The following is a 21,163-nucleotide window of genomic DNA, read 5'->3' as shown; positions in this document are numbered from 1 at the left end:
GCCCCAGGAAGTTTTTTTTGAAAGCAGTTATTTTGCTCTGCAAACTAATTTCTCGAACTTTCAGTCAAATGCACAATGCATTACTTTCCATATCTGTGCTTGAACAGTTAAAAAAAAACTTCTTTGCAAGATAGACTTGGGGATGTGTTTAATCAGGAGCAAACAAACACAATTTGCTGTCAGGAAAAGTTTTGGTAATGTCCCTTCAAAGCTAAGAACGTGAGGTTCAAAATGCAGGAGGTGGTGGCTGACTAGGGGAGGTAGGTATGCAACCAGCAATGGGTGCTTGGGAGGGGAGGTTGGTGGTGCTTGGGAGGGGAGGTTGGTGGTGCTTGTTAGCATTTTCGACCTGAATTGGGACGACGTCGGATTTATGAAAAAAATGTTGTCTGCCATACTGAATTGAGTCAGACATGAGGCAGTTTTGGTGGCAGTTGGAGGGTGCCGAAGTAGGAGAGGGCAGGGTTGGAGGAGCCAGTGGGGTGGAAGTGGGAATAGAGATAGGGAAGATGCAGACGGGTAAGGCGCTGGGACTGGATGGTTTCCTGGTGGAGTTTTATAAAAAGTTAATGGAAAAGCTTGTGCCACTATTGGTGGAAATATTTGAGGATGCGACTGCCGCAGACAATGGGCCATTCCTGCTTAAAAAGGTCAAGGACCCAGTGGAGTGTGGGTCATATAGGCCAATATCTCTGTGAATGTGGATGCCAAGAATGTGATGAAGGTGCTGGCACTCAGGGTGGAGGCGTGCCTCCTGAAGGTGACTGGAGAGGATCAGACGGGGTTCGTAACCCGGATCAGACCGGGCAGCATGGTAGCATCGTGGTTAGCACAGTTGCCCCACAGCTCCGTGGTCCCAGGTTCGATTTCCGGCTTGGGTCACTTTCTGTGCGGAGTCTGCATTTTCTCCCCGTGTCTACTTGGGTTTCCTCCGGGTGCTCCGGTTTCCTCCCACAGTCCAAAGACGTGCAGGTTAGGTGGATTGGCCCTGATAAATTGCCCTTAGTGTCCAAAAAATGTTAAGTGGGGGTGACTGGGTTATGGGGATAGGGTAGATACGTGGGCTTCAGTAGGCTGCTCTTTTTCAGGGCCGGTGCAGACTCAATAGGCCAAATGGCCTACTGCACTGTAAATTCTGTAAAGAGTAGACACTGTCGACAAATGTGCGGTGTCTTGGACTTCCGGTGGCGGCTATGAGGAAGTAGGTTGCATACTTGGTGGCTCCTGCTCTGGCCGGGCTTTTGGACCTTTCTCCCTGACATTTTCATGGCTTTAAGTCTTGATTTGGAAAGTGCGGACATTTAAGTACTGGATCCACACAGTGGTGCATGGAACGGAGAACCCCAAGGGACCATAAGGGAAGAAACAGAAAGATAAGCAAGGGCTGGATAGAAGTGGCTGCTGAAGTTAACATGGTTGAGGTTCGGACCTCTGCTGCGACGGCCTAGCCATCAATGGAGGAGCTGATGCAGGTCATTCAAGAGGGCTTCGCCAGACAGAAACGAGATTGTCTCGACCCAATAAAGGAGTCGATTGATCGGATGGAACGTAGGATGGATGCCCAGGATCAGATGATCCAGAAGTTGGAGAAAGCGCTGCCGGACCAGGAGAAGCACTAAACGGTGGTCAAGCTGTTGGTGGGGATGCTGAAGGACCAGCAGAAAGACTGTTAGAAAAAGTGGAAGAGCTGGAGAACAGCGTGCGCTGACAGAATTTGAGAATTGTGTCTCCCTGAAGGGGCTGATGCGGGTGCTTTTGTAGTAAATATGTTCCAGAAGCTTCTGGGGGAGGAGGCTTTTCCCCGACCGTTGGAGGTGGACAGAGCGATGGCGAGGAAGCCACGGCCGGGGGACCCCCCCCAAGGACGATGGTGGTGCGGTTCCACAGATTTCTGGATAAAGAGTGTGTCCTCCAGTGGGCCAAACGTACCAGGAGCTGCAAGTGGGACAATAGTATACTGCGTGTCCAGCACAACCTGAGTGTGGAGGTGGCCAGAAGGGCAGGCTTCAGGCAGGTGAGGGAGATCCTGTTTAAGAGGAAAGTGAAACTCGGGCTCCTGTACCCGGCGTGCCTTTGGTCACTCATGAGGACCAGCACACTACTTTGAATCGCCCGAAGAGGCGATGGACTTTGCCAAGAAGGGTCCGGTGCAGACCTGAGAACTTTTTGGACTGAAATGGCAGTACCTTTCTCTTTTTTCTTCTTTTAACGATGTATATATGGTTTGATTGTTGTCCTTTTTTTTCTGTCTTTCAAGTTTGGGTGAAGACGGGGGAGTAAAAGATATTTGTTTTTTGTTGGGTTTTTTGGTGTTTTGATGGGGGTGGTTGGTGGGGGCTATCTATGTTTTATTTTGCATTACTTTAATTTGCATGATTGAGGGGTGTGCTGTGGGGGTCTCTGTCTGTCTTGGGCTGTCTCCTATGGTGATTAGGAGATTGTTTGGTCTTGGTTTGATGAGGGAAATAGTTTTGATGGGTGGGGGTGGGAGTGGGGGTGGGGGGGAGAGTAGGGATCAATAGGTGGGAGACTTTGTGGCACCGGAGGCGGGGGTCACCAGGCTAGCTGGGTGAGCTAGTCCACAGAGGCACAGTGGGGGGTGTATACTGGTTCAATACAGGGCAGGGGTTGGACTATAGGGTGATGTTGCTGGGGGAGGGGGGTAGTAGGGGAGCTATTCTGCTGACGAGGGAGGGGCTTGGGTTTGGGGACGGAGAGGAGGGCGGGGGTGGGGCTGCCTGGAGGCAGGCAGTTGGCGGCACAGCGCAGGCCCAGAAAGGGGGGGGGGGAGGAGCATCTCGGACATCTACAAATAATTAATGGGGGCAGAGGAGACGCATACAGAGGAGCTGAAATGTAAGTGGGAGGAGGAACTGGGGGGTGAGATGGAGGACGGCCTATGGGCGGAGGTGCTGAGCAGGGTCAACAGGACCGCTACATGCGCAAGGCTCAGCTTGATCCAGTTTAAGGTGGTGCACTGGGCGCACATGACAGCGGCCCAGATGAGTAGATTTTTTGGGGTGGAAGACAAGTGTGTCAGATGTGCGGGTGGACCAGCGAACCATGTCCACATGTTCTGGGCATGCCCAAAACTATGGGGATATTGGCAGGGGTTCACGGATGTCATGTCCAGGGTATTGAAGACAAGGGTAGAAATGAGTCCGGGGGAGCGATCTTTGGGGTGTTGGAGGACTCGAGTGTTCAGGAGGAGAGAGAGGCAGATGTTTTGGTCTTTTCCTCCTTGGTAGCCCGGCGACGGATACTATTGGCTTGGAGGAAGTCTAGGCCTCCGAAGTCAGAGGCCTGGTTAACCAACATGGTGAGCTTTCTTGGCCTGAAAAAAATCAAGTTCGCCTTGAGAGGGTCGGTGGCAACCATTCATTGACTTCTTTGCGGAGAATTAATCGTCAACGGGGGGGGGGGGGGGGGGGGGAGTTAGGGTAGTATAGAGTAGGGGGTTAAATAGGCGGGCCTTGTAGGGACGGATGTTGGTGGTTGCTTATTGATTACTGTTCTTTGTACTCTATTGTTTTTTTGTACTGTGGTTGTTTGTTATGCCAAAAATACCTCATTAAAATGTGCGGTGTCTTTTGAATGTAGTGTTTCTCCGGCAGAAGGGAGGGAGTTGTTGTTGTAGACAGGTTGCAGAGAAGGTGCTTGATCGTGTGGAGTGGAGTTATTTGTTTGGGGTATTGGAGAGGTTTGGGATTGGGCCTAAGCTTGGTGAATAGGAAATTGCTATTGAGTTTTGCGTTCTCACATATGGCCAGAATTCTTCGGATGCTGCGATTCTCTTTTCCCACTGGCAGCGCATCCCCGCCCACCAGGTTTCCCGGTGGTGTGAGTGGCTTCAACGGGAAATCCCATTGACAAGCGGCAGGAAGACAGAATCGCGTCGCCAGTGAAAGGCAGGCACATCGTCAAGATAAACTCGGCTAGACTCGGAGAATCCAACCAACGATATATAATTTCTATAGAAGTTACAGCAGAGAAAATGGTTATTCAGCCCAACTAGCCCATGCTTGAAAGCTCTTCTCACTTTACTTCATCTAACCCTATCAGCAAATTCTTTCTCTGTCATGAGCAAATCTATTATTGGCTATCTTATAAGAACATAAGAAATAGGAAAAGGAATAGACCATACAGCCCCTCAAGCCTGCTATGCTATTCAGTACAATCTCATCTGATCTTCTGCCTCAATGCCACGTCTCCACTCATTCTCCATATCCCTTGATTCCCCGAAAGACCAAGTTTCTCTACCTTAAATATATTCAAGATAGAGTATCCACAACGCTCCAGACTACAGATTTCCAAAGATTCACAACCTCCAAAATGAAGAAATATCTCCTCATCTCCATCCTAAATGATCCCAGCCAAGGGAAACAACCTCTTGTCTTGTCTACCCCTTCAAAATCTTGTATGATTCAAAGCTATCACCTCATTCTTCTAAACCCCAGAGTAAAGGCACAATTTATTCAGTCTATCCTCATAGGACAATCCTCGCATCCCAAGAGCCAATCGAGTGAATGTTTGCTGAACTGCCTCAAAAGGAAAGTATATCTTTCTTAGTTATGGAGGTCAAAATTGAATACGGGCCTTCAGGTGTGTTCTCATCAAAATCCCCTAAATTATAACAAGACTTCTTTAATGCAATAAAGATCAACATACCTTTTACCTTCCCAATTGCTTGCGGCATCTGCATGCTATCTTTGAGTTTGTTTTACAAGTTGCAAGTACCCAAGTTCTCTGAACATCAATATTTAAAAGTTTAATGACTTCTAAAAAATATTCTGATTTTCTATTCTTGCCATCAAAGTGAATAGTCTCACATTTCCCCACATTATAATGAATCTGCCACCTCGTTGCCTACTCACTTTGGAGCCTGCGTCCTCCTCACAGCTTCCCACTTAGTTTGTAGCATCTGCAAACATATTACTACATCTCTCTTCATCTAAGTAATAAATACAGATTGTAAATAGTTGATGCCCCTTAATAGTCCTTTCAGCACTCCCCTAGCACAGACTGCCAACATGGAAATGCCCAATATGTCACCACTCTTTGTTAATTCCTACTTGTTAACCAATCCTCTATCCATGGTAATATTACCTCCAACTCCATGAATCCTTATCTTGCATATTTACCTTTTGCATGGTGCCTTATTGAATGCTCGTTGACAATCTAATATATTATATCTACTGGTTCCCCTTTATCTATCCTGGATGGTAGATCCTCAAAGAGCTGAATGAATTTGTCAAACACAATTTCTCTTTTGTAATACTATGTTTATCTGATCATTGTTAGGAATTGGAGAAAATTAAGGTTGAAACATGAAATTAGGATAAAATAAAATGAAAAGGGGAATCGACAATGGCAGCTGTCTGAAGGGGGTTTTGATATGTAAATGAGAATACCAGTGAGAAAAGCAGGCGTTTGACAATGTGACTAGGGGAAAGCAATGGGGTATAAAGAGGCAACTTCAAAGTGGAGAGATAAGGGGTGGGATTCTCCATCGGGGGGATCCTCCACTTCGCCAGCAGTGCACCACCCTTGGATTTCCCAACGGCGTGGGGTAGCAACAATGGGAAACCCAATTGACCGGCTGTTGGGACAGAGAATGCCGCTGTCAACGGAGACGCGCCGCACCAATGAACGGGTCTGGCGGGACGGAGAATCCCGCCCAAGGGAATTTACACACATTTGCTAAAAACACGGGTCCGCAGGGTAGGTAACATCAAAGGGAAAGAATGATACATCCAGCGCACAATAAGTGGAGAATGGGACACAGTAGAGGCAGCTACCATCACAGCCATACCCAGTTTCAGAAAACGATCCCCCCTGAAAACAAGTTATTGTTAAAAGGGCAGCCGTTAAAATCCAAAACTTTAATAGGGAAGGTTTTGTCTTCACTGAAACCGAAGACATTTTTTCCCAAATGTGGACAATCTGTGCATGGTAATTATCTGCTGTATTTAGCTCATAGGCTATTCCTCCCTGGTTTGCATATCTTTTCTCACAGTATACCAAACTGAAAATATGCACCACGATGAACAAGCTTTCCAAATTACCCTTCTAGGTTTTGGGATACCCTCGTATTTAACATCAGTGCGGTTATTATCATACTAAGTGCTGTTATGGTCATATGTCTGTCAAGCTTATTGGGAGATGAACATTTTAAAAGCAACATGGGATACGAACACGCCATCTTCACTCCAAAGAATCAGGTGACTTCTTTTGTGGTTTCTGCACAAAGATAGACATGTCTGAATATATCTCTGGGGGACTACTTTAAATGCAAATTGTCTTCCCAGGTATTGATTGGCTGTACCTCAATTTCAATGAGGCTCAAAATTACAATAGCTACCAAACTGGCTGGACCCATGAAAGTAGAATTTCAAATGAGGGCAGTCCAGAGGTTAATCATAGCTGGAAATTTGATGACATAGCGAACACCCTCCAGTGTGTAGCAAACTGCTTCGCTGTCAACCCATTGTATGGGTAGTGGAAAACATCCATATCTGTGTCACAGGACCCTGCCTCAAAAGTCACCTAAGGCAAAGAACCAAGGTTTATTCACTTTACCTGTCAGAGTATAGTTCATCAATACAAAGGCTCAACCAACTTCAACTGAAAATTCAGAAGCCTGCGGTTGCTTCAGGTGAACCAATGCCAATTCATCATCAGTAACCTCCGACCTTCATTTTCCATCAGTGTATCAAGAGGGAATCCTTCAGGCCAACAACATTTCAACTACAAATCTTGTGAACGGGTTTGAAGTGATGTTTCTCTCATCCTTTGAGTATCTTAAGTTCATCTTACATCTTTAGAACTTATCTGTTCTTGTGTGTGTGTATCTTGTGTGTATGTATCTAGTGTGTGTGAGTTGTTGTGATTACATTTCTGGTGTTGAGAGAAATATTTATCCTTTTTTTTTCATTTAAACTTACAAGAAAGCCTGTTTTGTTCCCGAGCGCGGGGGGGGCGCTGATTGGGATGTTGGTGGTGGGGGCATGGCCAGTTTTGGAACCTTGTTGTTGGGCTGCACACTCAAAATGGCAGCCCAATAGTGTGCCCTCGCAATCAGGTGCAATTCAGTTCCGGTGGGAGAGCATAATCTCCCACATGGAGAATTCTGCCTATCATCTCTTGGATGAGGCATTAAAACCATAGCCTCATCAGCCCTCTCACTTTGATACAAGGGACCCCATTACACCACTGTGATAAAGGCACTGCACAGCATCTTCATTCTGTTCGGTCACTGGCGGCCAGTGCGACGTCTGATGCATCGCTCTCTACCTGAAAGGGGATGGACTCGTCCACTACGTGCATAGCGGCCTTGGTGATGTCTGTCTTTATGCGGCTGAAGGAACATTAGGCTTTAATATCCATGAACTCACCTGCCAGTATCTGTTGTACAAATGATTGCCACCCACAGGTGGCTGGACTATATATGGCCCCGGAGAGGGCGAAGCCCACCGGGGTTCCAGTACAGTACCTGGAAGTAGCCCGTATCATCACTTCCAGGTCATGGGTCACATTATTATACAGACAGCTCATTCATTAGGTGAAGTACATTCACCACAATATAATTCAGAATAACAGTGACATTAAAGAAGTGAACAGTCAACTATAGTATTTGAATAGATTTCCATTATTTAGCAAGAAAACTCAATGTCGGAATTTCCCAGGAAATTATTCTAATTTCTAAAGTACTTTATAGGATGAGAAATGCTTAGGGGTGTACCGAAGTGATGGAAGGCAGTGTATAATTGCAAGTCTTTCTTTAATTCTCTTCTGGACTACGATTCGAGTGTGTTCCTCACCCCTTGCCATCCTCCACCTCCATAGACATCATTTTGTTCAAAACTCTACCAGATGCAATCTGACCCACACTAATCTCACTCACCCATCATTCCTACCACAGTAATTTACACTTATCCCCACCATCCAATACTTGTTAAGTTTATGAATTATTCTATGGCCATGTCCCACCCATCTCTGCTAAATCATTCAGTCTTTAACTTTCTTCTGAATGTTCCGTTTCTCTGTAACCTTCTGTGCATCCTGCTCATCTGCCACCTCACTATTGGTCACATAACCTTTAGTTGTGCTGGTCTTATTTATCCAAACTCGCTCCGAGTCCACCTCTATAAGTCTCCTCGAAAAACATCCCTTTGCCGGAAACCTATTTCTCCCACTTCACTACTAATCCATCCCCGTTGTTACCAATAATAATCTTTATTGTTACAAGTGGGCTCACATTAACACTGCAATGAAGTTACTGTGAAAAGCCCCGAGTCGCCACATTCCGGCGCCTGTTCGGGTACACTGAGGGAGGTTTCAGAGTGTCCAAATTACCTAACAGCACATCTTTTGTGACTTGTGGGAGGAAACCAGAGCACCCGGAGGAAACCCACGCAGACACAGGGAGAACGTGCAGACTCCACACAGACAGTGACCCAAGCCGGGAATCAAATCTGGGACCCTGGAGCTGTGAAGTGACAGTGCTAGCCACTGTGCTTCCGTGCTGCCCACGGTACATAATTGATTGTAAAATGTTTTGGGTGTCCTGAAGTTAGGAAAGGAACTGCATCAATGCAAGTAGTACTATGGGACATATCTTTGCATTAAATGAACTGTAACAATACAAGCTTTCTCTCACTTACTATGCTGTACATCGTCATAATAATTTGAGAGTGAAAATCTGGAGAGTTGACTCTAAAAGTTTCAAACACAAATTTTTTGATGTCCAAATAAAAAGAAGCAAAAATTATAAAAGGTATTCAAGTGAATTCACTTTAAAAAAATCTCCTATATTGGGCAGCACGGTGGCACAGTGGTTAGCACTGCTGTCTCACGGCACCGAGGTCCCAGGTTCGATCCCGGCTCTGGGTCACTGTCTGTGTGGAGTTTGCACATTCTCCCCGTGTTTGCGTGGATTTCACTCCCACAACCCAAAGATGTGCAGGGCAGGTGGATTGGCCACGCTAAACTGCCCCTTCATTGGAAAAAATGAATTGGGTACTTCAAATTTAAAAAAATAATTCTCTTATTGGGCCCGTAGATAGAGGGGGTTGAAGAGGCCAAATGGTTAACATCAAGAACGTTGCTATTTTCTCAATGACTGTAAATACTTTGGATGATAATGAATGCGCCACTGCAAAATTTGCTTGCCCCTTGGAAAAATAACATACCTGTTGGTTTCTGTGCTGTATTGCCCCTTCCCCAGTTGGTTCACTGCGCACACTCGGAACTGGAATGAACGAGCTGGTGTCAGCCCACTGACTGTAATATGCATCACTCCTGGATTAATGCTGGGTAACTGGACTTTCCACGGTGAGTCTACAGAGTCAAACAAAATAGCAAAGAAGTTCCAAGAATTAGACATTTAGCAATTTTAAAGTTCTTCTCAACGTATGTTCACAAATGTCAAGAAACCATATTGCAATTATGCAAAACATTGAAGTCAAATTGTACACTTGATTATTTAATGTAATAACGCCACCCTGCCGAGGGGACTGTTATTCTATACCTGTTTCTGAGGGTGTTCATCATCACCGGTTAATTTCATTTTCCCTCACTGAAACAAAACACCGCTCTGCTCTTCGTTGCTTCAGCAGCCCAACTAAGACATTGTGGGTTGGGACCCTGATGTCAGGGTTAAATGGGGGTTACAGCCCTGCACCTTGTAGGGGACAGTCACCTGGCAGCTATTTTCCCCGAATTCGTCAATTAGTGAGCAGAAGGAAGGTTTGCCATCCAATTAAGGAAGGTGGATGGGCTGTTGAAGCTGAGGGCTCAGCAGATCTGCAGCACAAAAGAAGAAGCTGCTCGCAGTTCAGGTAAGTAAAGGTGGGGGAGCTTCAATTTTGAGGTGTTAAGAACATAGATGGCATTGAGGTGCGTAGGGAAGAAGTGTTGGCAATTCTGGACAAGGTGAAAATAGATAAGTCCCCGGGGCCGGATGGGATTTATCCTAGGATTCTCTGGGAAGCCAGGGAAGAGATTGCTGAGCCTTTGGCTTTGATTTTTAGGTCATCATTGGCTACAGGAATAGTGCCAGAGGACTGGAGGATAGCAAATGTGGTCCCTTTGTTCAAGAAGGGGAGTAGAGATAACCCCGGTAACTATAGGCCGGTGAGCCTAACGTCTGTGGTGGGTAAAGTCTTGGAGAGGATTATAAAAGATACGATTTATAATCATCTAGATAGGAATAATATGATTAGGGATAGTCAGCATGGTTTTGTGAAGGGTAGGTCATGCCTCACAAACCTTATCGAGTTCTTTGAGAAGGTGACTGAACAGGTAGACGAGGGTAGAGCAGTTGATGTGGTGTATATGGATTTCAGTAAAGCGTTTGATAAGGTTCCCCACGGTCGGCTATTGCAGAAAATACGGAGGCTGGGGATTGAGGGTGATTTAGAGATGTGGATCAGAAATTGGCTAGTTGAAAGAAGACAGAGAGTGGTAGTTGATGGGAAATGTTCAGAATGGAGTTCAGTTACGAGTGGCGTACCACAAGGATCTGTTCTGGGGCCGTTGCTGTTTGTCATTTTTATAAATGACCTAGAGGAGGGCGCAGAAGGATGGGTGAGTAAATTTGCAGACGACACTAAAGTCGGTGGAGTTGTAGACAGTGCGGAAGGATGTTGCAGGTTACAGAGGGACATAGATAAGCTGCAGAGCTGGGCTGAGAGGTGGCAAATGGAGTTTAATGTGGAGAAGTGTGAGGTGATTCACTTTGGAAAGAATAACAGGAATGCGGAATATTTGGCTAATGGTAAAATTCTTGGTAGTGTGGATGAGCAGAGGGATCTCGGTGTCCATGTACATAGATCCCTGAAAGTTGCCACCCAGGTTGATAGGGTTGTGAAGAAGGCCTATGGTGTGTTGGCCTTTATTGGTAGAGGGATTGAGTTCCGGAGCCATGAGGTCATGATGCAGCTGTACCAAACTCTGGTACGGCCGCATTTGGAGTATTGCGTACAGTTCTGGTCGCCTCATTATAGGAAGGACGTGGAAGCTTTGGAACGGGTGCAGAGGAGATTTACCAGGATGTTGCCTGGTATGGAGGGAAAATCTTATGAGGAAAGGCTGATGGACTTGAGGTTGTTTTCGTTAGAGAGAAGAAGGTTAAGAGGTGACTTAATAGAGGCATACAAAATGATCAGAGGGTTAGATAGGGTGGACAGCGAGAGCCTTCTCCCGCGGATGGAGGTGGCTAGCACGAGGGGACATAGCCTTAAATTGAGGGGTAATAGATATAGGACAGAGGTCAGAGGTGGGTTTTTTACGCAAAGAGTGGTGAGGCCGTGGAATGCCCTACCTGCAACAGTAGTGAACTCGCCAACATTGAGGGCATTTAAAAATTTATTGGATAAGCATATGGATGATAAGGGCATAGTGTAGGTTAGATGGCCTTTAGTTTTTTTTTCCATGTCGGTGCAACATCGAGGGCCGAAGGGCCTGTACTGCGCTGTATCGTTCTATGTTCTATGTTCTAGAACACAGAAACATACAGCACAGAACAGGCCCTTCGGCCCACGATGTCGTGCCGAACCTTTGTCCTAGATTAATCATAGATTATCATAGAATTTACAGTGCAGGAGGCCATTCGGCCCATCGAGTCTGCACTGGCTCTTGGAAAGAGCACCCTACCCAAGGTCCACACCTCCATCCTATCCCCATAACCCAGTAATCCAATTTTGAAAATCTTTGTCTACTGCAGCTGGGTCATCGGTGCGCAAGGAGAGCTTTTCTATAGTGGAGCCAGGCTGAGAGAAAGTGCCTCAAAGACTGCCTGGAGTGCTAGACCCTGGTCTGGCCTGCTGCCAAGAGGTTTCCTTTAAGTAGCTGATGTGGTGCCCAATGCTCTGGAGAGGCCTGGAGGCTGGAACAGTCCAATCAGCCTCTGACAATATTCATTAATATACCTTTAAAGGTCTGTAATTGGTAACTTGCTGATTGCAGGTGGTTAGCCCTGTTAACCCCTCCATTCTGTCTTTCGGAAAATAGCGTGGGTTTTTTGAGGAAATATAAGATAGATGGACAGTCAGGGAAGAGAATTCCAGCGAGAGCCTAAGCAGCTGAAGGCCAAGAGCCCAGTGGTGGTGTGATGAAAATCAGAGATGCACATAAACACATGGTGTGAGATACATACACAGGCAAAAGTATAACATTGCAGAAGCAATAACGATTTAAAAAATATTGCACTTCCAACCACTAATCCTTAGGGAGCGCGTAGGCCGGAATTTTATGTGCACCCCAACCCCATCGGGAGCGAGCTGGGAGGTGGGGCAGGGTGAGGCAGGTGAAGGATGGTAGGGAGTTGCTGTGCCAATCGCCAATCACCATAAATAGGCCATTTGTCACCTGGTCTCCACCCAGTAAAACCTGGAAGCCTCCTTGCAGGCTTGTGTGCCCCTATTGATCAGGCACCTGTGGCCCATGGCGGTCCATCATCTATCACTTCCAGCACCTTCTCCCAGTTCTTAACCCTTCAATCCATTATGAACTCTTGTTCTAGATTGCCCCACAAGAGGAAGTATCTGCTCCACGTCTATTTTGTCAATATCTTAAATCTTATATTCCTCAATTAGTTCTCTCATTCTTCTAAACACTAGAGTGCATCGGCCAAAACTGCTCAATCTCTCTTCATAAGACAATCCCTCATCTCTGGAATCAATCTAGTGAACCTCCTCTGAACTGCCTCTAATGCAACTACATCCCTCCTCAAAGAAGAGGACCAAAACTGTGCACAATACTCCAGGTGTGGTCTCACCTTGTATAGTTGCAACAACACTTCCCTGCTGTTACACTCTCTTCCTTTAGCTATAAATGCTAACATTCCATTTGTTTTCTTTGTTACCTGCTGTACCTGCACGCTAGTTTTCTGTGACTCATGAATGAAGACACCCAGATCCCTCTGCTATGGAGCATCCTGAAGTCTCTCTCCATTTGGACAATATGTTGCCTTTCCATTTTTTCGACCAAAATGCTTCCAAAACCTCACACTTACCCACGTTAAACCCCATCTGCCACATTTTGGCACACTCTCATAACCTATCTGTGTCCATTTGTGAGGTTTTTATTTCATCATTGCAACTTACTATCCCAACTACTTTTGTTTCATCTGCCAATTTGGCTGTAGAACCTTTTATCCCTGTACCCAAGTCGTCTATATAGATTGCAAATAGCGGGTGCCAAGGAACAAACCCTGTGGTATCCCACCAGTTACATTGTGCCATCCAGAAAAGGACCCATTTATCCCGACTCTCTGTCTTCTGTCCATCAGTCAGTCTTCTATCCAAACTAATAAATTACCCCTAATCCCATATGATCTAACCTTGTGAATTAACCTTCTGTGCAGCAACTTATTAAATACCTCCCAGAAGTCCAGATATACTACATCTACAGGATCCCCATTATCCACTTTGCTTGTTACATTTTTGAAGAATTCCAGCAAATTAATCAAACATTATTTACCCATCATAAAACCATGTTGACTTTCAAAATGTCTTGATATTACTTCCTTGATAATTGATTCTAACAATTTCCCAACAACAGATGTTAAACAATAGGCAGCACGGTAGTACAGTGGTTAGCACAGTTGCTTCACAGCTCCAGGGTCCCAGGTTCGATTCCCGGCTTGGGTCACTGTCTGTGCGGAGTCTGCATGTTCTCCCCGTGTCTGCGTGGGTTTCCTCTAGGTGCTCCGGTTTCCTCCCACAGTCCAAATATGTGCAGGTTAGGTGGATTGGTAAAATGCTAAATTGTCCTTAGTGTCCAAAAAAAAAAGGTTCGATGATGTTACTGGGTTATGGGGATAGGTTGGAAGTGTGGACTTAAATGGGATGTTCTTGCAATGGGCCGGTGCAGACTCGATGGACCGAATGGCCTCCTTCTGCGCTGTAAATTCTATGATTCTATGAACTAAATGGTATGTCATTTCCCACATTCTTCCTCCCTCCCTTTTTGAAAAAGGACGTTGCGTTTGCATTTTTCTACTGGAACCTTTCCTGTGTCCGGGGAATTTTGGAATATGATAATCATTGGAGTGACTTTCTTCGCTCCACTTCCTTTGACACCCTAGGATGTAGGCCAACAGACCCGAGAGACTTGTCCCAATAGTTTGTTAGAGTACCGTTTCCCCATTGTTGCTGATTGTTCTAAGTTCGACCATTTCTCTTACCTCTGAATTGCCCATTCCTGTAGGAATGGTTCTAGCGTCCTACACTGTGAAAACTGAGGCAAATTATTGATTTAGCATCTCTGCCATTTCTGTGTTCATAGAATTTACAGTGCAGGAGGCGGCCATTCGGCCCATCGAGTCTGCACCGGCTCTTGGAAAGAGCACCCTACCCTAGGTCAATACCACCAGCCTATATCCATATTATTACCAATTATTAACTTTTCGGTTTCATCTTCCAAGGAACTGGCATTCACCTGAGCTACTCTCTTCCCTTTTACGTACGTGGTGAACCTTTTTAAAAAAAATATTTTTATTCTCCTCCTTTTTCACAATTTTTCTCCTGAATTTACACCCAACAATCAATAACGAGCAACAAATATCTCAAACCCCATAACAGTAACAACGCTCCCATCCTCCCACCATGCCCAGACATCAGCCCGCATGTTAACATAAACAAATGACAAAGAAAAAAAGGAATCATGGATTACCCATAGCCATCTTTAACATACATAGCCCCCCTCTCCCCCACCCATCTAATGTTCGATGTTATCCAGTTCTTGAAAGTGTATACTAAATAGTGCCCATGACTTGTAGAACCCCTCCGAGCTTCCCCTCAGTTCGAACTTAACCTTCTCAAGGGTCAAGTATTCCAACAGGTCCTCCCGCCACGCCAGGGCACAGGGTGGAGAGGCCTCTCTCCATCCCAGCAGGATCAACCTTCGGGCGATCAACGAGGCGAAGGCTAATATATCTGCCTCCGCACCCGTTTCCAACCCTGGCTGGTCCAACACCCCGAATATGGCCTCTTGGGGACCCGGGTCCAACTTCACATGCACCACCTTGGAAATTACCCTACACACCACACCTCCTTCCAGTACTCCCCAAGCTTTGGACAGGACCAAAACATATGAACGTGATTAGCCCCCCCCCCCCCCCCCCCCCCGCAACGTTCACACACAGCTTCTACCCCTTCAAAGAATCGGCTCATCCTCGCCCTCGTGAGGTGTGCCCTGTACACCACCTTCAGCTGTATCAGCCCCAACTTTGCACACGAGGTGGAGGCATTCACTCTCCGGAGCACCTCACACCAGACCCCCTCCTCCATAACCTCTCCCAACTTTTCCTCCCACTTCGCTTTGATCCCCTCCAGTGGTGCCTTATCCTTTTCCAACATAGCTCCGTATACCGCTGACACTGTCCCCTTCCCGCCAGGACCTCCTCCAACAACGTGGTGGCCGGTTCCTCCGGGAAGCTCTGTATCTCCTTCCTGGCAAAGCCCCGAACCTGCATATACCTAAACACTTGTCCCTGCTCCAGCCCATACTTCGCTTCCAGCTCCCTCAATCCTGCAAATCGACCCCGAAGAAACAAATCTTTTAGAGTCTTAATCCCCTTCCCTTCCCATTTCCGAAAGCTTCCGTCCCACCACCCTGGCTCAAATCTGTGGAAGTGGAGAACCTTTTGCCGCCTTTTTTGATATCTTGTGCTAGTTTTCTTTCGTAATTTACCTCAGCTCTTCTTCTTATTTTTTTATATCCCTTTGTTTATGTTTGAAAGTTTCCCAATCTTCCAGTCTGCCACTGGCCTCTACAATATGATATACCTTAGTTTTTGTCTTTAAATTGTCCTTGACCTCCTTGTTTAGCCATGGATTTTTTTTGCCCCTCTTCCCATCTTTGTTCATCATTGGGATGTATTTTAGTTGTGAGGAATTGTGTATCTCCTTAAACAACTGCCACTACTCATCAGTTGTTCTACTTTTTAGCCTTGCTGCCCAGTCTTTCCGGTCCAAATCTATCCTCAAGCCTACGTAATTTCCTTTGTTTAATTCCAGAACACTGGTGTGGGACTCCCACTTTCTCACCCAAAACTGAATCTTGAATTCTACCATACTATGGTCACTACTTCCGAGTGGATCCTTAACTATGAGGTCATTAATTAATCCCCCCCACGTTACAAAATACCAAATCCAGAGTAGCCTCCTCCCTTGTTGGTTCCCCAACATACTTTTCGAGGAAACAATCTCTAATGCATTCAATGAACTCTGCCTCCAGGCTACCCTTGCCAATTTGATTCCACCAGTCTATGTGGATATTAAAATCATTCACAATTATTGCCGTGCCTTTCTTGCAAGCCCCCAGTAGTTCCAGTTTATACTCTGCCCCACTGCATTGAACTCCTTAATCTTATTGACCCTGTATCAATTAGCTTGTAGCTCAGGAAGTAATGCAGAGATTATTACCTGTTTGGTCCTGATTTTTAAATTAGCTCCTAGCTGTTCATACTCCCTTTGCAGAACCTCTATCCTTGTTCTACCTACGTCATTGATATCTAGGTGGACCACGACAATTGGATCTTTACCCTCCCATTCCAGCTTCCTCTGTCACCCAAATAAGATATCCCGAACCCGAGCACCAGGCAGGCAACACAACCTTCAGGTTTCTCGGTCCTAGTCACAGAGTCTCAACGCCCCTAATTATACTACCCCCAATTACAACTTCATTTATTTTCTCCCCCCCCCCCCACTTGAACGGCTCCCTGTACCACGGCATTGTGGTCAGTTTGCTCATTCACCCTGCAGTCCCCGTTCGTGTCTCAAACCTGTTGGACAGGGTTTGAGGCTGCTGCAAGCCGACCTCCTGGATCCCTCTACCTTCCTCACTCACAGCCCCCTATCCCTGACCACTGTACAAATTTAAGTTAGTTAGTCAAAGTGGTGTCACTGCCTCCTGAAACAGTGTCCATGTACCTCTCCCCACCCTGTCCAAAAAAAACAATTCGCCACTACTATATTTCCTGTTAAACCATGAGCTCTAATTTTGCTGACACACTGTTATTGTGGCACTGTATCAAACTCCTTTTGCACAAGGCACTATTTAAAAATTTCCAGATGACAAAAGTAATCTGTGAGGAACTTAATGATAAACTTAAGACATTGGCAAACTAGTAGAATGGACAGATCAGTGGCACAAGAAATTTAATGTAAGGGGCCGCATGGTGGTGCAGTGATTAGCACTGCTGCCTCACGGCGCTGAGGACCCAGGGTGCAGGAGCAACACAACCTGGGAGTACATGTCTTCAAATCATTGAAGGCAGCAGGGCAGTTAAGTAAGTGGTTCATAAAGCAGACAGGATCTTGGGCTTTATAAATAGGAGCACAGAGCACAAAAGCAAAGAAGTTATGAACGCATATGAAACGCTGGTTCAGCCTCGGCTAGAGAATTGTGTGAAGACTTAGGAGAGAGTACGGAGAACAGAACATTACAGCGCAGTACAGGCCCTTCGGCCCTCGATATTGCGCCGTGCTGTGAAACCCCTCTAAAGTCCCTCTACACTATTCCCTTATCGCCCATATGCCTATCCAATGACCATTTGAACGCGTTTAGTGTTGGCGAGTCCACTACTGTTGCAGGCAGGGTATTCCACGCCTTTACTACTCTCTGAGTAAAGAACCTACCTCTGACTATATCTATCTCCCCTCAATTTAAAGCTATGTCCCCTCGTGCTGGACATCACCATCCGAGGAAAAAGGCTCTCAATGTCCACCCTATCTAATCCTCTGATCATCTTGTATGTCTCAATAAGTCACCTCTTAACCTTCTTCTCTCTAATGAAAACAGCCTCAAGTCCTTCAGGCTTTCCTTGTAAGATCTTTCCTCCATACTAGGCAACATCCTTGTAAATCTCCTCTGTACCCTTTCCAGTGCTTCCACATCCTTCCTATAATGTGGCGACCAGAACCGCACGCAATACTCCAAATGTGGCCGCACCAGAGTTTTGTACAACTGCAACATGACCTCATGGCTCCGAAACTCAATTCCTCTACCAATAAAAGCTAACACACCGTACGCCTTCTTAACGACCCTCTCAACCTGGGTGGCAACTTTCAGGGATCTATGGACATGGACACCGAGATCTCTCTGCTCGTCCACACTACCAAGAATCTTACCATTAGCCCAGTACTCTGTCTTCCTGTTATTCCTTCCAAAATGAATCACCTCTCACTTTTCTGCATTAAACTCCATTTGCCAACTGTCAGCCCAGCTCTGCAGCTTATCTATGTCCCTCTATAACTTGTAACATCCCTCTGCATTGTCCACAACTCCACCGACTTTAGTGTCATCTGCAAATTTACTCACCCATCCTTCTACGCCCTCCTCCAGGTCATTTATAAAAATGACAAACAGCAGCGGCCCCAAAACAGATCCCTGTGGTACACCACTAGTAACTGGACACCAGTCAGAACATTTCCCATCAATCACCACCCTTTGTCTTCTATCAGCTAGCCAATTTCTGATCCATGCTGCTAAATCATCCTGAATCCCATGCCTCTGTATTTTCTGCAATAGCCTACCGTGGGGAACCTTATCAAACGCTTTACTGAAATCCATATACACCACATCAACTGCTTTACCCTCATCCACCTGTTTGGTCACCTTCTCGAAGAACTCAATGAGGTTTGTGAGGCACAACCTACCCTTCATAAAACCATGTTGACTATCTCTAATCAAATTATTCCTTTCCAGATGATTATACATCCTATCTCTTATAAACCTTTCCAAGACTTTCCCACAACAGACGTTAGGCTCACTGGTCTATAGTTACCGGGGTTATCTCTACTCCCCTTCTTGAACGGGACAACATTTGCTATCCTCCAGTCTTCTGGCATTATTCCTGTCGACAAAGATGACTTAAAGATCAAAGCCAAAGGCTCAGCAATCTCCTCCCTAGCTTCCCAGAGAAGCCTAGGATAAAATCCCATCCGGCCCATTCCAGAATCGCTAAAACCTCGTCCTTCTGAACCTCAAGTCCTTCTAGTCCAGTAGCCTGTATCTCAGTATTCTCCTCGACAACTCTGTCTTTTTCCTGTGTGAATGCAGATGAAAAATACTCATTTAGCACCTCTCCTATCTCCTCGGACTCCACGCGCAACTTCCCACTACTGTCCTTGACTGGCCCTACTCTTACCTTAGTCATTCTTTTATTCCTGACAAATCTGTAGAAAGCTTTAGGGTTATCCTTGATCCGACCTGCCAAAGACTTCTCATGTCCTCGCCTGGCTCTTCTTAGCTCTCTCTTTAGAGCCTTCCTAGCTAACTTGTAACTCTCAAGCACCCTAACTGAACCATCACGTCTCATCTTTACATAAGCCTCCTTCTTCCTCTTGACAAGTGTTTCAACTGCTTTAGTAAACCACGGTTCCCTCGCTCGACCACTTCCTCCCTGCCTGACAGGTACATACTTATCAAGGACACGCAGTAGCTGTTCCTTGAACATGCTCCACATTTCCATTGTGCCCATCCCCTGCAGTTTTCCTCTCCAGCCGATGCATCCTAAGTCTTGCCTCGTCGCATCATAATTGCCTTTCCCTCAGATATGACTCTTGCCTTGCGGTATATACCTATCCCTTTCCATCACTAAAGTAAGCGTAATCGAATTGTGGTCACTATCACCAAAGTGCACACCTACCTCCAAATTTGACATCTGTCTTGGTTCATTACCCAGTACCAAATGCAATATGGCCTCGCCTCTCGTTGGCCTATCTACATACTGCATAAGGAAACCCTCCTGCACACGTTGGACAAAAACAGACCCGTCTAAAGTACTCGAACTATAGCGTTTCCAGTCAATATTTGGAAAGTTAAAGTCCCCCATAACAACTACCCTGTTACTTTCGCTCCTATTCTGAAGATTCACCAGAATGCTTCCAGGGAAAAGGAATTTTCAGCTATATGGATTGCCTGGCGAAACTAGGGCTATTTTCCTTGGAGAAGGGATTTAATAGAGGTATACAAAATCACAAGAGGTCTGGGCAGAATAGATAGGGAGAAACTATTCGCATTATCGGAATGATCAAGAACCAGAGGATACCGATTTAACACGATTGGCGAAAGCAGCAATCACACTGGGAAAAACTTTTTTACACAGTGAGTGATTATGATCTGAAATTCGCTTCCTGACAGTTTGGTGGAGGTAGAATAAATCAAGGTTTTTAAGAGATAATCATATAATTATCTGAGAAGAAAATGCTTGCAGGCCGACAGGGAAAAGGCAAAGGAATGGGGTCAGGTGAATTGCTCTTGCAGAGAGCCAGCATTTACACAAGGTGTCAAAGGTCTCCTTCTGTGCTCGATCTATTCTATGGCCAGAATTTTTCAGGTGGCGGGTCCTCACCTATTGCCATCCGAAGAGATGATGGGAACACGTCCCCACCAAAATTCTGGTGGCCCGGCTGCCATTTTAAGCTCCAATGAGCACTGATTGGCATGCGGTGGGACTTCCGCCTCCTCACTTAGGACAAAGTCCAACCTTAAAGTCCTACGATTTTAAAATCCCAATACTCCTTTTAGAACTGAGAAACCCTCAGATTGCTGTTTCAAGGCCGACTGAAACGGACTCTAGCAGTCTGGGTTCCATCTCCCATATCCTTGAAGCCTAGGCAGGAAATGGTCCTTAAGCTGTCAATAGTTGGCCACTTAAGGGCCTCAACTAAGCCAAGGTTGGGTAGGCCATCCTAGTGCTTGCCTATCCAGCTTTAAATTGCAGAGAGGTGAGGGTTGGCGGGAACCTGGTGGGAATCCATCCAAAGAATTGCAGAGCCACCACCTCCCATTCACATCCCCCCTCCCTGAGCCCCATATACAAACCCGCAGGCAGGGAAATGTAAAACTGTGCCCATTCTTTCTCGAGACCTCAATACTCAGAATTGATTATTTCCCCAAAATGTTCTTCTTCCTCCAATCTGGTATTTTAAAATAGAAGTCTGGCCATACTCTAACTACTATGCTTTGTCCCCTCATTTGCCCTTCAGCTTAGATGGTGTCCTTCACCATGAGCTCTACCCCTTTACTTCGTTAACTCAATCACAATAGTTTGAATAGTATGTTTAACAAAGATAAACACATAAATATGAAATTACTGTATTATTGAGAAGAAAGGCAATGTCGGAGATAGATCCTCAATATGATTAAGCAG

The 21,163-nt window shown here is 45.8% G+C and overlaps 1 protein-coding gene across 5 annotated transcripts in view; it reads right to left on the bottom strand.

The window, feature by feature from the left end:
• The window catches only part of sdk1a (sidekick cell adhesion molecule 1a), a 1,043,142-nt gene that overhangs the window by 299,441 nt on the left and 722,538 nt on the right, over positions 1-21,163 (bottom strand). For all 5 annotated transcript variants that reach the window (XM_038820122.1, XM_038820123.1, XM_038820124.1 and 2 more), the window contains one exon: positions 9,192-9,339. In XM_038820122.1, the coding sequence (XP_038676050.1) occupies positions 9,192-9,339 (148 nt within the window). The remainder of the gene's footprint in view (positions 1-9,191; positions 9,340-21,163) is intronic.

The sequence above is a fragment of the Scyliorhinus canicula genome, chromosome 15, assembly GCF_902713615.1.
Source record: "Scyliorhinus canicula chromosome 15, sScyCan1.1, whole genome shotgun sequence".
Classification (NCBI taxonomy): domain Eukaryota; kingdom Metazoa; phylum Chordata; class Chondrichthyes; order Carcharhiniformes; family Scyliorhinidae; genus Scyliorhinus; species Scyliorhinus canicula.
This window is presented reverse-complemented; position numbering and strand designations above follow the sequence as displayed.